The following is a 16,876-nucleotide window of genomic DNA, read 5'->3' on the forward strand; positions in this document are numbered from 1 at the left end:
AAAACAAAACGAGAAAGAAAAAAAAAAAAACAAGGAAAGGAAAGGAAAAAGGAAAAAAAAAAAAAGAAAAAGCTACAATCTTATAGAGTAACCTCAGGAATATCAAAAAAGGAGCCCAATATTTTTTTAAGTAGGTCGCCACAGACCTAGTCGTTTACAGTATAACGAATGCGATTATTTCCTTCATAAATTTTAAATACAAGCAGAATAAAAATCACATTTTTTTCAGGCAACAGTAGCAGTTCAGTAGGTAAGTGGCTTGATCACATTTTTTTTTTGTTTTGTATTAGTAATGCATGCAAGCAGCTTTAGTATTACAGATCCCTTATAGGTCATGAAATGTTTGCTCTCTCTATAAAGTCCCTCCGTAAGTACCATCTTGTCTTCTCACGGGAGTCTCGGGCCGGCTGGAGGAGCCCGAACCTTGTTCAAAAGGTTGGGGAGTGCTTTGGGTATCCGATGCCATGGCATCTGTGGCAGCTGCCTCCTGTATGACAGAGCCGGCCCCCTCGGCGTCCTCGCTCTGTTCGAAGGACTGGTTGGATCCGTTGCTCAGCTCTACATTCACTGTGTTAGTTCTCAAGGCTACTATAGTTCCCGAGTCGCTCCTCCTTTCTGCATAGATTCGCTGCTCGAAGACCTGAGCAGTGTTGGGCTGGAATTCGGGATCCAGGGGGACACTGTTTGTGGTGGAGCCCATGACGGTGCGGTACATCTCCATCCCTTCCGGCAGCATGGACTTGATCTTGGGCAGCCAGCGCTTGCGGACGCGGCGGGCGTTGGTGCACATGTCGGCCGCGATCACATTCATCTCGCTTTCCTTAAAGCTCGGGGCAAAATTCTGACAATACACTGCAAAGACAGGGATACACAGAGCTCAGGATTCACGGGAACCAGCACAGAGGTGGCACAAAGGCGATCCCGGACTCCAGAGACCTCGGCGTGGGCAGGTGCCACGGGCCGGAGGTTCACCCACGGAGCAAAGCTCTCCAAGGAGACACTCACACACAAGGCTCCTCAGCTGGAGACAGACACAGTCAAGAAGGGATAAAAGGAGAAGGCATAAACATCCCAGGTGGCAGGGGAAGGGGGCTGGACAAGGATGACTCACTCCCTGGGAGGCCCCAAACCCCAGAGGGACCAGGTTCTGCCTGCAGCCTCAGGCTCCAGCCAGAGCTGGTACCTTCAGCCACCAAACCAGAGATGGACACAGGAAAGGTCACACAGACTCCTCAGCAGCAGCTCCACTGATGGTTCTTAAACCCACAGTGCTGCAGGCACAGCAGGGAGCCTGGGAAATGTGGGAGCTGAGGGGGATGCACAAAGGATTGTCCTCTGCCTGTCTCCTGCACGGACCAGCAGCCCATCCAGCACAGCTGCTCCAACTCCACTGGCACATCCACTGGGATCCAGCAGGAGCTGGTTGCTGCAGAACCCTACGACCCCTCACCGTGCTCCTCCACAGGAGCCAAGCACCTGATGTTATGGAGCAACATCCAAGGAACTGCCACGGTGAATAATTATCAACTAAAACTTGTGCACAGGGTGAAACCCAGGCAGGGAGAAGCCATCCTGAAACCTGCCACAGGACACATCCTGAAACCTGCCACAGGACACATCCCGAAACCTTTCCAGCCTCAGGAAGGACCACAGCTGGAAGGTGCAGCCCTGGGACTCTCCAGGGTGAAGCTGCTAACAGGGAGCTGACTGCACCATGTTCAATCACATTATTGAACATCTGCCATCCTATCCCTTTTCTCCACATGCCACAGATCTCCCAGGGTGGCTGGAGGGCCCCCGGAGTTCAGCAACAATTAGGGAGGGGAAAGATTTATCTTCCAAATCTTAAAAAAGAAATTTAAAAAACTGCTTAGAGTTTCATTTTCCAGCACAGCAATATTTAGGTAAAGATTTACTCTCCAGAATCCAGCCAGGGTGAGAGAACACGTTGATTTCCACTGTATATAACGGGCTTTCTGCACCCCTCAGAGTTTCCTACAATACCCAGCTCCTCACTCCCCAGCACCTCCAATTATTTGCAGCAGGGCTCCCATTTTATGTATGTTTTAAAAAAAATAAGTTTACAAATATATTTAAGGAAATAGACTAAAACTAACAGAGCAGCTGATGGAGAGCAGATCCCACCCAGCAGGGCTGGAGCAGCTGAGGGCTTCCCTGGTTCCTGGGGCCCATTTATTGCTGAAGAGCAACAGCTCTCAATGTTGCCAAACCCACAATTTAAATATCCTTTTTAGAGCACCTATCAATAAATTAATTAACTGCAAAATGAGTGCTTTAAAACAGAGCAAACCAGTCCAGTAGCAATTATGTTTCATAAGAAGATACTGCCAAAACCCACCAAAAATTAACTTCAGCCCCCACCCACATTATAGACACATAGAATGGTTTGGATTGGAAAGACCTTAAAGATCATCCAGTTCCACCCTCTGCCATGGGCAGGGACACTTTCCACTATCCCAGGTTGCTTCAAGCCCCATCCAACCTGGACTTGGACACTTCCAGGGATGGGGCCGCCACAGCTTTCTCTAGGCAATCAAAAAATGATGCAAACTAAAAAATAACTTAATTTCACCATTATTATACAACAGAGATGGCCCTCCCTGCTCAGGTCTGGGCTCTGCCCTTGGAATGCTGTCCCAGCCAGGCAGCAGCACATCTCTCTCCTTACATTTGACTGCATTAAGGACTCTGCTGTCCAAGGGCTTCCTGCTGGGATCGCTCGTGGAGGACCGGATTCCAGTTCCGCAGCTGTTGGCAAGTGTGTTCCTGCAGGAAAGGCAAAGGAAGATCCTCAGAGTGGGGACTCCAGGGGCCAGCCCTGTCCTCCTCCCTTCAGATTCCGACGGAGGGATCACCACATTATGTGACTTTAAGGCAAGGACTTGGAAAACCTTGTGCATGGAAATGGAAAACCGGGTTCGAGCATCACTGGGAAAATGCACAGAACTGAGAGCAGCACATGCAGAGGATGGAGCGCTCATGGCACAAGGTTAAACCTCCGGGAAATGATTGGAACAGATCCCCTGGGAGAGCACAAGGAGCAGGGGGACGTACCGATCGAAGAAGGTGGCCAGGAGACGCCTCAGGAGGACCTTGTGTTTGACACCGGCACATAAGTGGCAATTCATCAGCTGCCCCCGGGTGATGTAAACGCCTGAGCCTGGAAGGGGGGAGAGGGAGAACCTGAAATTAAAGCCCTGCCACGCTCACAGAGCCACCAACAGCTCCTCCTGCACCGCTCAGGCCTGACACGGTGGGAGAACGTTCCTCACACGCTCCTGTGGAAGCCCAATGAGGACGGCAGGATTTGTGGAAAAGCCCAGCAGGGACTGTTATCACGGTGCCTTGGGGCCTTGGCAAGTCCCAGCTCCTAATTTTATCTGTACAGAAAGGAAGTCCATGGAAATTCAAATGAAAGGACTCTTATTTTCTCACCAACACACACAGTGCGGGGCTTTATGCTGTGATTTTATATGTACAGATCAGATTATTTATTCTCTCTGAAGGGAGAAAACCCCAATCCATTTGACCTTTTCTTTTTTCCAGTGAAAGACTGTAACTAGAAACGAAAGAAAAAACCCATCTAGCACAGAAAAGGTACTTGGTTACAGATCTAACCCTTTCCAAAAGCCCAGCCCATCACCTCTTGATACCTCTGGCGAGCAGGGAATTTTCCTTCTAATGCACAGGAATGGTTGACTTTGAACATGCTGCCTTTAAGGATGCTTTCAGGAAGAAAAAGGAGCCCCTGCAAAGCAGCTGGACATGTCCAGGGGTCTGGCAGAGCTTTACAGCAGGTTTTGAACCAAACCCTTTTACTTTGCACACAGACAAACCACTCCTGCCTCAGCATTGGCTTCAAGGGAGATGTTATTCAATTTTTTTTCCAGCATTCTGCTACGTGAGAGGGTTTTGGTATTTGCTTTTAATTAAGATTAAATAATGGGTCATATCCGGATCTAGAACACACTCTGTTCTCAAGATATAGAAACATCCACCAGAGAAATAAAATCACCTCCTGCATTTCCAGGAAAGATGACTGTTCCTGACCTCCTGGATGAAACCAGAGCCGCAGAGCCTGAGCCTGACCCTCTGCACCTTCCCTGCCACACACGGGCCACCAATCCTGTCCCAGGATCCAGCAACCCCCTGGACCTCTGAGCCATCCCACTTCTCAGCCTCATCATCCATGTATTCTCTTCCATGTAATGAGTTTTTGGAGTTTTAGTAGTCTTAGTTTTAGTAGTTTTAGTTTGAATTTTCCTAGTCCTGTGAGCAACAGGGAGTTGGACTCAATGGCCCTTAAGGGTCCCTTCCAACACATTCCATGTATGTGTTCCCTATTTATCTTCCACACACTCCCTTCCAGGCACAGCCTCTGTCCCTCAGATGGGCTGGGATGACTGCAAGCCTTGCTGAAGACCCTCTCAGAGACTGCTGCTCAAGTTTGCAGAATCAACCCTGGCACAAAAAATGAGAGACAAAAGGAAAACGCTCCCAATGGAGAGTTGAGGAAAACTTTCCCAGCAGGACCAAGCCCCCCCCTCCAGGTCTCCCCAGGTTTGAGATAGGAATTAGCTGGCTTTATTTTGTCTTTGAAGAGATAAGGCATCACAGTGAACACCAGACACCACCGAGGGGAACTTCACTTTAATAAATGATAAATAACCGAGGCAGCCACTATCGGTTACTGATATTAATCTGCTTTTTTTTCCAGATTGAAAAATGTAAATCAAGCAGAGCTGCCTCAAGCCAATTTGCAGCTCTCACTGTGAAAATAACCTGCACCACTTGATGGTTTTAAGAAGTCTCACAGAAAATGTAAATGGGTACAAAATGAATATTCCAGATACAAAAGAAATACTTGTGGTTGTACACTGTGCTTTGCCTTCCATCAAAGTCCCATTCTCCACCAGCTGGAAACCTTTCTGGGCATCCCCTGAAATCCTGACTCCTTCTACAGACTGAAAATAAAATCATGCTGTTCACCAAGAGATAAATGACCAGAAAGGAAGAACAACTGATTTGGATGGATTGTGCTGCCACATGCCCTTTCTGTACCAAGGGCTTTACAGGTATTATATCAGGTCTACACCACCAGTGTCATCAAAAGCGAAACAACTTCCACCTCACACTGGCCATAAATCCTTTACAGAGAAGCAGCAAATTCTCCCAATATTGTAAATTCCCCCCAAAGTGAAAATAAAGATAGAAGAAAGGACCAAACTCAATTCCTTCTCTTTCTCCTGCTGCAGCGTTTGGCTGTTTAGTAAATTTTGAAAGAAACTTGTACAGGTTTTTCAAAGCTTGCTCACTGACACAAATTTTATCTCCTTCGCTTTGTAAATCTTATAATGTGATAATTTTTTTTTTTGGAGGGGGCTCTGCTGGGTTTTTAGATCTGAGCATCTAAATGAAAACATGCTGGCGCTGCAGCTCACACCGAGCGGGGAGAACACAAGCTGCAGAATTCAATTAAAATGCTAAATTAATTCAATTGAATAAATCCTGTTAATGACACATTTTTCTATCAGCAAATTAAAGGAAACTCAGAACTTTTTAAAAGATGATTGGTGATGAATAATTTCCAGAAAGACACGGCAAGGGCACAGCAAGACGCACGACTCCAGCAAGATGGAGAACACAGTTGCAGAAGGAAAACATCAGCGATTCCCAGGTATTCCCAAGCAAGGAAAAGTCACCCCTCCTTACCAGCAACGAGCTCAAGTTTTTCTCCAGGATCTCCCTCCGAGTAGAGTTTTGGGTGGCAGCGGTATCCGATCTGACTGATGAGACTGGCCGGGAGAGCAACAAGATCCCGTCGGATGAGGACACAGGAGCGGTTCTCCAGCGGGATCTGCTCTGGCTTCTCTTGAGCAACTTAAGAATTAAAAGGGAAAACCGTTAAAATAACTTATTATGCAGGCACAGCACTACCAGAAGGTCAGGCTTCGACTTTTCCATGGAGCAGTTGGAAATATTCCTCCCTCCAGATGTACGAGCGCTCGCTCGGCCGCAGGGCAGGTGCCACCTGAAAGCACAGGAAAATCCCCTGGTCTCCCCCCACCATCCACCACAGCAGCTTCACGTTCTGCAAGAGGGATTCTTAGAAACTAATTATGCTTTAACTTTTCCTGAGTTAATCATTTATGAAAATGGGCATCTCTGTACAGCTGGCATCGCTCTGCCAGCGCAGCACACGGAGCTGCTTCCCAAGCGCTCCCAGAAGAACGGCAGGTTACTTCACCAGAGGGTTCTAAAACAGGCAGTAAATTGATAAACATCTGCATCAGTACCATAACTACTTCTCTTGATGGTTTTTTTCCTGCTGAAGTTACAACCCAGGCCCTGCAGACACCGTCTGCCCTCAGAAAGGTCACCCCAGCCTCTCCCAAGGACGGCACCTCCGGCTCACCCTCCAAAGCACCTTCTCTTCCTCTGCCTTCTCCAGGCCAACATTTCCTCTCAGTAAGAAAAACCCCAACCAAAAGCCAAAAAATGTTAGTGAGATGTGGCTCCAAAACCAAAACACCAGGTTTTCCCAGCTTGCCCCAGTGTACCATCCCCAGAGCCCTCCACTGCCCAGCAGCAACCAGTTACATGGAAAAGCTGGAAGTACTGAGCAGTCCTACCAGCACTGCCAAGTCTGGGACTTGCGGATGCACAGATTTGTTTCTAAATCACATTTACAGTCCAAGGCCACAGGATTGCTTAAAATGATAATTTTTGACAGCAAAACAGGTGTACATCAATTCCAGGGTGTGGTGGGAGCAGCTACAGTGCTGAATTGCAGCCCAGCTTTACAATGACCCCCCTTTTTTTCCCCCAAACTGTTTGATAATGTGTCAAATGCCAAGTACAAAATCAAACCCAGCCCTGTGCTTCAATATCTGTGAACACAGAGAGAAGCAAAAACCCGCAGAAAGGAGCGTTTCTGAACTCAAAATGTCTCCTGCTCCAGAGGTGTCTTTTCCTGCGATTATTGCGGAGTTCTGGGGGCCACTTTTCCTCTCTCCAGATAAAATAACAAGTTTTGCAGAGTTGTTGCTGCAGTAACCAGGGGGTGATGGCTCTGGGACAATGGGAGTACTGTTCTAAGTAGGACATGCCCGGCACGCCGGGCTGTGCCGTGGCATCCTATCGCAGGCACGGGGCTGGGAGCATCCCACCCTCGGGGCTCCCTCCTTCCCTAAAAACTCCAAACACCAGGAGGATGCCCCCTCCTCATCCTTCAGGGATTAAGGACCAAACAGCGGCAGAAGAACCCACAGGATGTTTTTAAACCAAACCTCTCTTGCCATCACAGCCCCACTGACAGACAGAATTCTCCCCAGCTGCAATATTCCCCATTTAGCAGCATTCCCAAGCATCCAGATTCAAGATCCCATTGGAAATGGGGATCAACTTCTGCTCACACCAAGGGAGAATCTCAGAGATCTGAGATTTTGAGGCTTTCAAATAGTGATAAGCAGAGTATATCCAATGAAATACTATTATTTTCCAGATTAAACAAACCAAAAGGAGACGGGTGGTGGGTGTGGAGGAACCAGCACCCAGGGAAGTCCTGCTCTGCTGTCCTTCCAGGGGTTTTTGGCTCCCACCAGAGTCCTCTGCAGGTCACACACAGGCTGAATTAAAAGGTTAAATTATATACATAACCCCTTTGAGCTGTATATATAACCTATACACCCCTCTCCTGAGCACAGCTCTCTGCCCAGGTTATGTAAAATTGCACTTTTAATATTTCATTTTTACTTTAAACCAAATGAGACAGAGTTCAGAGCAGAAGGTCCTTGCAGCCTATGATGGGAAGAAGAGAACTCAGCCTTGAACCTTTTCCCTTTTCCATCAAGTGTCTTCCTCAAGACTGGTGTCACTGAAGAAATTAAACACCTACAACATCAAGTGCAAACAGCTCCAGTGGACAAGGACAAACCTAACTGCTCTGCCACCCTCCACAGGCAAACATCCAATAAACCCCCAAATTTTGGGGTCAAAGAGAGTAGCAATAATGAGGCAGGGAAGAGAAAGATCAGGACAAACACTATATTCATTCTACCTTCCTGGAAAAACCTGGATTTGGTGTCAAACTCACTGCCTGAAAGAAAAGTAGCTTTTCAGGAAGACAATCCTGCCTGGAAGAGCTTGGCTTTTGATAATATTTCACTTCCTACACAAGGAGCCACGGAGAAGTTTCTGTTTCTTCCTGTGAAATCAAATACTTCTTAAAACAACCCAAAATGCAGCTAAAAAGACCAACTGTAACTCAACCCGCCCCTGGATTTTGGTTACATCTGCCCTGCTGACTCGCTGTCTATAAATCTCTTATTAAACACGGCCCTGAATCACTTTGGGGGCTTTGTTTCCATTCAGGCTTTAGCACGAATTCAACGACACCAAACAAAAACTGTCAGAGATTTTGGGCTTTCAGTGCCACCTCCATGGAGCAGATAGCAATCAGTTATGTAAAGGAGCAGGACACAAGAGCCACTCTGGTCCCTGTTTCCAAAGAAAGCCAGTCTGTTTGGCCTTTATGCTCCAGAGAACAGGATAGTATTTGCTTCTAATTAATCTGTATCTTCAGAGGGCAGCGGCTCCTTCCCTTTGAATGAAAGGACAAACAATGGGAAGTATTGTTTGATACAGTTTTGTTCCTGACCAAGAAAGGAGCTCCCAGCCAGCAGAGAGGGGCAGGAAATCATTACGGAGGAAGCCACGAGAGCTGCCAGCCAAACACTGGAATATTTTATTTATTCAGATATATCCTTTCATCCCAAACTTATATGGATGCTGCAGCTGCAACAGGTGGTCCAGAATGGGAAATATCCATTTTTCTGGGTTTTTTTGGCTGCAGAAACAGCCTCCAGCTAACTCAGTGGTCCATGCTCCACAGCTCCAGGCTCTGCATGATGCTGAGGCACATGTCCACCCTGTCCCTAGAACACACTGTCCTGTTCAACAGTCCCTTACACCACCTGTGTGCTGAGGCCATCCTGTTGTTTGGGGACACCAGGATGGCTGCACATCCCACCTGAGGTATTTGGGACCAGAGATGCTGAGCCCACACTGACCCTCACCAGCGATGGACAACAAGCTGCTTGGGGATCTGGCATCACTGGGAATGGCTGGACACACACCTGGCACCAGCACTCACTTATCCCCTTAGTTCCAAACACCAGGGCTTCAGAATTACTCATGAACCCCCAGTTCCCACCAGTTTGGGTTCCCCAAACTCCACATAAACTTCAAGACATTCCCGTGGGCACAAAATAACAATTTATCACTTAGGAATGGAATTTGGAGATACAGAAAGAGCAGAGTGATGGAGCCTCACCCAAAAGTTAATGCTTAGACAGTCCCAACATGAAACCACAAGTCTCAAGCCCTGAAGAAAAGGTCTGAGAAATCACCTCCACCTGCTGCACCACCAGTCACTACGGATGCAACACTTGGATGATTCTCCCCTGTTCCCTACATGGCAAGAGGTCTCTTTTCAAACAGCACCATTTCACCAACATTTCTATCCCATCAGCCTATTTTCCACTGGCTGACTACCCCAAAAATAGCATCCCTGCCACGGCATCACCAGCATCTGCTGCATATGTAAACCTGTACCAGAGGACACACACAGACACCACGGGACAGATCCATCACAGAGTCCCAACGGGGAGAGTTTACATTGTCCAAACAGCACATTTACAACAACCTACTGGAATGCAGAGATTTGATTTGTGACCTATTTATACAAGGAGGTAATCTGGAATTAGTATAGGAAAAATATTACTGGTTTATAAATACCCCTATCTTGCCTTCGCCTCAGATCTCAGCCAGGAGTGAAACATCTGCCAGCCTAAAATTAAACATCTGTGTTTTACAGGGAGGAAAATGGGACTGAAAGTTTAATGCCAAAAAAGGCCAGAGGCTGTGAGCCCCCAGTGTGGGGCTCAGCCTTTCTCCTGCTCAGCACCACCAGTCCTGGAGTCGGGATGGGAGATGCCGCCACTGCCCGACTCCCGTCAACACAGAGAACCACAGAGTCACGTTGGAAAAGACCTCCAAAATCATCCAGTCCAATCAGCACCTCGTCAGCTAAAGCCACACAGAGTAGCTTCCAGCAGTTGGGATGTTTGAATCCTGCAGCAAAATTCCAAAGTGAGCTGGTGGATAACCAGGGCATCCCTTGACTGTTTTATTTCCTAAATAACCACGAGTTATTTCCTAAATAACTGCTGAGCATCCCCTCACCAGGGTCAGACCGGCCACTGCAGGGTGGGCAGGGACAAGTGGGACCTTGTAGGATCAGGTCACATTCCTGCAGTTGGAACCAGCTCCTCCATCAGGCTGCAATTATCCAGCAGCACAGCCGTGATTTACGTCGCTGCAGCGCCTCGTGCCCAGGCTCGGGTCGGGATCTGCACGGGCTGCATCATTTTGGATTCTGGGCTGTTCCCTGCCCTCTTTCCTTACTGTCAGGAATCAGAGGCCAGGAGAGAAAACTATTCTCTCAGCTAATTACCACAACTATTCTATAATGGCTATTTTAGATGAATTTTTAATGAAGTGTGCTCTTGTCAGTTCAGGATTTCATAACTTTCAAGTCCAGCCTTTACATTCCAGCCATTTGCTGCATAAAGATTTTTCCTCTCCCCTGCAAACCGGTGCAGCAGGAGCGGGGAGGAGGACGGACCCTCACACAACTTCACTTGTGCCTGTCAAAATTAAATTAACTGCATCTGCTGAGCTTGGAGCTGACTGACAACAACGTGGTTCAGTGCAGAAAAACGCCGAGCATCTGCAAGTCCTGCTCAAACCCACTTCAGCTCAGGCCCACGACGCTGTAATTAACAGGGATAAAAATACTTTGCTTTTGTTTAATATTTTCTGGAGTTGTGCATTCCTCAGATCAGATGCTGGAAACCTCATTAAGTCTCGCTCGTGTCCTCAAGGCCCACATGTTCTCCACAGCCAGACCTACTTATGGAACGAGGAGCCATTTTACCGCAGTGCTCCCGTCCTGCCACCAGGATGGTGACACCACCGGGGCCACTGAGCGTGGCCAGAGGACAGTGGGAGCTGAGCTACCTTCTCCCACATCCCTCTGCAAGCTGCCACCTTGTCTACCAGCACCTAAGCCTGACCCTCCCATCGGCCTGTGTTTAACCCTGGGCTTGTCCTTTTGTTCATCTGCTGCTCCTTTTGCAGGTCCAACACTTGTGCTGGTCCCTCACACCAGAGCCACCACTGCAGGAGGGACATCACTGAACCCCTCACTCCCTCTTCTACCACCCAACCCTTGGCCAAGGTGATGATCTGCTCCTTGTTCCTCTGACCCCAACTACCTGGAGGGAGGTTGGAGTAAAGTGGGATCAGCCTCTTCTCCCACATAACAAGCGACAGGACAAGAGGACATGGCCTCAGGCTGCAGCAGGGGAGGTTCAGGATGGACATTAGGAATAATTTCTTCATGGAAAGAGTGGCCAAGCATTGAAACAGGTTGCCCAAGGACATGGTGGAGTCACCATGGTGAAAGTGTTCAAGAAACAACTGCACGTGGCACTCAGTGCTCTGGCCTAGTTGACAAGGTGGTGTTTGGTCAAAGGTTGGACTTGATGATCTTGGAGAATTTTCCCAACCTAAATGATTGTATGATTTGGAGATGTGCCTCTGATCCAGCTTTGGAGACTCAGAATGGTTCTGACTACAAAAAGAGGTGAAGAAAAATAAATAAAAAACCCCTAGTCTTGGGGCAAGAAGAGGATTGATGACCCCACCACGGGTGGTGGGTGATGCTCAAGGCAAGCAAAGAGCATCAGCCACCAGTGTCCCACCACAAGCTCACCAGCATGAGCTCAGTCAACACTTCAGCTGGAGAACGAAAAAGCAGAGAAAAAGGAGGAAAAAAACCCACTGCAACCAACCCTCTCTCAAATTCAGGGCTTCATCTGCTCTGCTCCTCTTTGGCTTTGTTTTTGTTTTCACAAACAGGGCTCTTGGAAACCTTGGCAATCCCTATTTTACAGGGCTCCCCCCTCCCCCAGGCCTTTGTGAGGCTGTCGGGATCGACATGCCAGGAGCAGGATTAGCTGCCTTCTCTCTTCCATCTCACGGGTTTATTATTCCGCACCTTTTGAAGGTACAGTTTATCCCGAGTAATTAAAACACAGTTAGCTGTGCAAGTCCAAACCATAATGGAATAGCTTAGGTTTTACTTTTTTGTAATCTCTTTCTTGTGTGCCCTCTTTTCCAGGAAGCCTGAATACTATAGCTGGCTTATTTAAAACAGGAAACTCCCCTGAAATGCACTGGTGAGGAAGAGGAATCTGAGCAGAAATGTGGGATATTGGAACTTTACAACCTGTCTCCTCCCTGCCTCGGCATCATGACATGGTTTGAGTCTTCTCCCTACAGAAAACAAGCAGGAAAACTTGGCTGTGGGATGCCCAGCTCCAGCACGAGCTGCAGCATTTCCAGTGACACTCGAGAAAGCTGCTCGGATTTTCACTTTTCCGACTGGGACGACTCCTGCCCCGCAAGGATTAGGGACACCCTCAGAGCTGCTGGTCCTGCCCTCGCCTTCTGAGTTGATTTTGTTCTGTTTCTGCATGAACTGGCCCCGTGACAGGGATGGAAAACACCGTGTCCAAGGGCATAATCCCACTGCTCCGAGGAATAACGTGTGAGCCCAGCACTGAAGGCAAACCCACATTACTCACCACAGGCTCTACAGCAGGGAAGAGCAAAGCAATATAAAATCAAAACAAGTGTGTGCAGAAACAGCCCAATTTCTGTTAAATCTGCCTCTAACAGCAGCTGTGGAGGAGACCCCGACCTTGTCCCCATCCCTGATCCTGCTCCTCTCCCGTCCCATCCCAACCATTGGGACCTGAAGCACAGCTGGGAGGGCACTCAGGCTTTTGAGGCTCATTTTCCACAGCTGCTGGTCCACTTTTCTCAGCAAACATTTCTCATATTGAAATAGTAACCCCGCTACCCGCATGGCTTTCCCTCTTTTTCACACGACTTGGAAAAAAAACTTGGAAAATATTGCTTATCTGCTCACTGTCTGGCACAGGGACGTGCCAAGGGGATGCTGAGCTCCTGCTCCTTGGGATGGGATGGGATAGGATGGGATGGCACAGGGTGTCAGGCTGAGCCTGTTCCCAGCACTAGGGAAGCCTGGCTTGGGGTAACAGAAATTGTCCTATTTGCCAAATCTTCTTCCTTGGTTAAGACTAAAATCAAACCACTTTGAGGAAAGCTGATCAACACCAGCTCAGCAACAAACCAGAGCTAAACATTTGCAACACAGCCCAGCAATTCCAGGATCCAGAGCAGGGAAGGCGGCTCCAGGCGAGCGGATGCCGCGTGCGGCCGGAGCCAGCGGGAAGATGTCCCTCCCCGGGGAGCACCCCTGGATCAAAGCTGCTGCCACAAACACCTGCAGCTCTGACAGGGAGGGCACTGCAGGGCTGAGCTTCCATATGGGATGCTGCCAGCCTCGTCCAGGAGGGAGGCTGTGAGCTGCTTCCACGTGGGATGCAGACACATCAGAGCCCAGCGGGCATCTCCTCCCCTGGTCCTGAGCCCCTGGCTCTGTACCCGCCCCTGATCCTCAAGAGGGTCTGAGTCCTCCAAGGTGCCCAGGAAAGGGGGTGTGTGTCCAAGGAAGTGAGAGGGAAGAGGCCTCTCGTGCCCCTGTGCCCACTTGGGGGCTGAGCAGCAGCTCTAGGGTGAGCAACACCAAAATGAAGCCACCTCCTCTTGCCTCAGGCCCACCCAGGGATTCATACTACCAACCCTTATGGATCCTGGAAGGGGAAGAGAGGGATTTTACTTAGTTCTGTTTCTAATGCTGAAATAAAAAACCAGTAAGCTCCCCCAAACTGCTTTTCCCTTTCTGACAGCAATGCGTGGGGCAAGGCTGGCTAAGGAGAGGGGGGCACTTCAGGCAGTGGGGAGAAAAGTCCTCCTTTTCTTCTTTGTGAAGATATTCCTAATTAACACCTATTAAAATGATTTAGTTGGTGTTTTTCTTCCTTATACATTTACCATTTAAAAAAAAAAATCTTATTCTAAAACGCCAGGACAGGGGGACCGTGCCTGGCACCTCGCTGAAGACTAATTCCCAAAATAACCATCCAGCCTTCACTGGGCCACCAAGGACTGATGCTTCCTTTCCCATGGATGACCACCCCTCTCAGATGACCCATGGCAGGAGAACTCAATCCTCACCTTGGGACAGGTGTCACCAGCACAGGGCTCATGCAACCACCATGCAACCCTGTTGGCAGCCTCAGCCAAAAAGTGAAGGGTTGAGCTGACTGTGGTGGATGATGTGACCATGGTGGATGATGTGACCGTGGTGGATGATGTGACCGTGGTGGATGATGTGACCGTGGTGGATGATGCAGCCACTCATTTAAAGGGTCTCCCAGTTGGGGACACAACCCAGGAATGATGGCATGGCAGGACCTGCCCATGCCACACCCGGACACCAGCACCAAGCCCACCACGTGCGTCGCCTCCTGCGCCGCGCCACAAAAACCAACAAACGAAGCCCTTCAAAGACAAAAGCCCGAGGAACAACCCAAACCGACCCGTGGCAGCCAGACAAGGCCCAAGCAACCCCTGCAGGGGAGCAGAAAACCCAAGGACAGAGACGCCCATTACCAGAGTAGCCTCCCGAGGACTTGATGTACATCTGCCCGTACTGCTCCTCCACCATGGTGTCGTAGGCCTCGTCGTCCTCCTCGTCCTCCTCGTTGTGGTAGGAGGTGGGGCTGTCGGTGGTGGGAATGCTGCTGGCGCCGGGGCTCGTCCGCTCCCCCTGCGAGTACTGCACCTGCTGCACGTTGGGGATGAGGGTGGCCAGGTTGGGCATCCCGTAGTAGGACACGCGGGAGAGCTTCAGGGGCCCCGCGTTGGCGCCGCCGCCTCCGGCCCCGTCCCGGGCGCCGGGTTCCAGGGGCCTTTTCCCAGGCCCGCCGGGCAGGGCGGCCGCCTGCAGCTCCATGTTCTCGTGTTTGACGCGCGTGAGGAGCGGGATGGGCATGGAGGGGGACATGACGTAGGGCGCCGAGGCCGACTGCAGCTGGTTGCAGGGGCTCTGCGGCTCCGAGCTGGGGTCTTCGATCATGGTGGTCTGAGAGTCACAGTGGGGCGAGCTGACCTTGAACATCAAGTCCGTGCCTTTCTCCACGATGTGCTGGATCTGCAGGAAGCCCGCCGTGTACATCACCACCAGCTGCTCGCTCGCGGCCATGGTCAGCTTCCCGGTGTAGCAGAAGGAGAGGATCTGCTGGAAGCAGGCGGGGGGGACGGTACCCGGCAGCTCAAAGGCGTTTTTGCTGTTCCCACTGAACAAGTCTCGGAAGTAGAGGCTGCTGGCGGCCAGCACCGCCCGGTGAGCCTTGAAGGCCTGGCCCTTCACCACGATGGAGACATCGCAGTACAGCCCCAGCAGCCGCTGCTCGTTCAGGCAGCCCAGAACGGTGTTCCCGAAGTTGGGAATCTCTATGTGCAACATCTGCGACATGGCTCAGGATCGGCTGGAGCTCCTCAGACATTCAATGCAGGAATATCCAAAGTAGGGCACATCTGAAAGAGGGAGAAGGCAGGGAGAGAGGAACAGCGTTTTTAGACAGTTCACCAAAGCAGGCGAAGCAGAGGAACCCACCTCACCCGACATCAAAGGCTCAAAATGAGCTCTGAGAGCCGACGTGGAAAAAGCAGTCGCTCATAAAAATTACTTATCAATGTCTTCAACCCACGTTGGGAACGCTATTCCAAGGATATTCCCCCAAAAACGCAAGTATTTCCTTCAAGTTGCGGTCTGTTTAAATAAGCACCACTGATTTATTCCCCCGGGGCTTTTACTTTACGCAGGAAAATCTGAACGATAATGGGAGAGAACAGTAAAGCAAACGAAAGACAGTCAGACAGATCTCCGGTAGCATTATATAAGAAACACAACAACCAGCAGCTCTGTTGAAACTACAGAAAAGATATTTATAAAACAATGTGCCATTCTGCCCGAAATAAATACAGGATTCTGCCGGAGCGACAGCTCCCAGGAAAAAGCACTTTGAAAAGCAATCTTCCCATTTGCACCAGAAAGAGGGAGCATTTCAACAGTTAAACCCCTTCTCAACAGATTTATCCTCCAACAAAACGAGGCTTAGCTCCAAATTAAGCCAGATATTTGAGCCCCAATAAAACAAACCAAGTGCTGCAGCGAGCCGCCTACCACGTTGTCTTCTCATTTTCACCCCCCCTAAACCCAAAGCGGGGCAGGGGGAGCCCCAGCCCAGCCCCTCCTGCGGCCAGAGCCCCCCGACCCCCCCTGCCCTCGGGTACCGGCAGCGAGGACCCTCCGAGCAAAACCCCCCGGGCTGGAGGCTCCGGCTCCGCATCCCAGCGCGGCCGCTCCTCAGGGCCAGCTGTACCTTTTGGCCGCGGGGAGAATTCCTGCTTCCACCACCCGAAAGGAAGCCTGGCGTTGGGAAGGGACCTCGTGCAAACCCGCAGCAGGTAATGCCAGCGCAGCCCGAGCTCCGAAAACTCCAGCGGAGCAAATCACTGCGGATCCACCGACACGAGCCGGAGCCCAAACCCACCCCCCCCCCCGTGCTCCCTCCCCGAAGAGTCCAGGAGGTTTAAAATCCTCTTTGCCTTCAACACTACTGAAGCAAAACTACGGTTAACTAGCACCGAAAGCTCGGAAGAACAATATTTAAAAAAAAAAAAAAATGGGGGGGGGAATAGAAGTTTATCTGCGAAAGATTAAAAAAAGAAAAAAATCTCTGCAAAGAAAATAATAACCCACAAAGAGCTGCTCTGTTCCCATTGCTGGGGA

At 49.8% G+C, this 16,876-nt stretch overlaps 1 protein-coding gene across 7 annotated transcripts in view; it reads right to left on the minus strand.

Moving 5' to 3' along the window:
• Positions 1-240: 240 nt before the first annotated feature.
• Positions 241-16,876, minus strand: part of NACC2 (NACC family member 2) — a 52,979-nt gene continuing 36,343 nt past the window's right edge. For 6 of the 7 annotated variants that reach the window (XM_032708277.1, XM_032708280.1, XM_032708279.1 and 3 more), the window contains exons 2-6: positions 14,692-15,618; positions 5,734-5,901; positions 3,076-3,181; positions 2,690-2,787; positions 241-852 (exon numbers count right to left, since the gene is read on the minus strand). In XM_032708277.1, the coding sequence (XP_032564168.1) occupies positions 353-852; positions 2,690-2,787; positions 3,076-3,181; positions 5,734-5,901; positions 14,692-15,556 (1,737 nt within the window). In that variant the 5' untranslated portion in view covers positions 15,557-15,618 and the 3' untranslated portion in view covers positions 241-352. Of the gene's footprint in view, positions 853-2,689; positions 2,788-3,075; positions 3,182-5,733; positions 5,902-14,691; positions 15,619-16,466; positions 16,648-16,876 lie in introns of those variants that run through there. The other variant, XM_032708276.1, reaches the window with a different exon arrangement.

Source organism: Chiroxiphia lanceolata, chromosome 21, assembly GCF_009829145.1.
Source record: "Chiroxiphia lanceolata isolate bChiLan1 chromosome 21, bChiLan1.pri, whole genome shotgun sequence".
NCBI classification, from domain to species: Eukaryota; Metazoa; Chordata; class Aves; order Passeriformes; family Pipridae; genus Chiroxiphia; species Chiroxiphia lanceolata.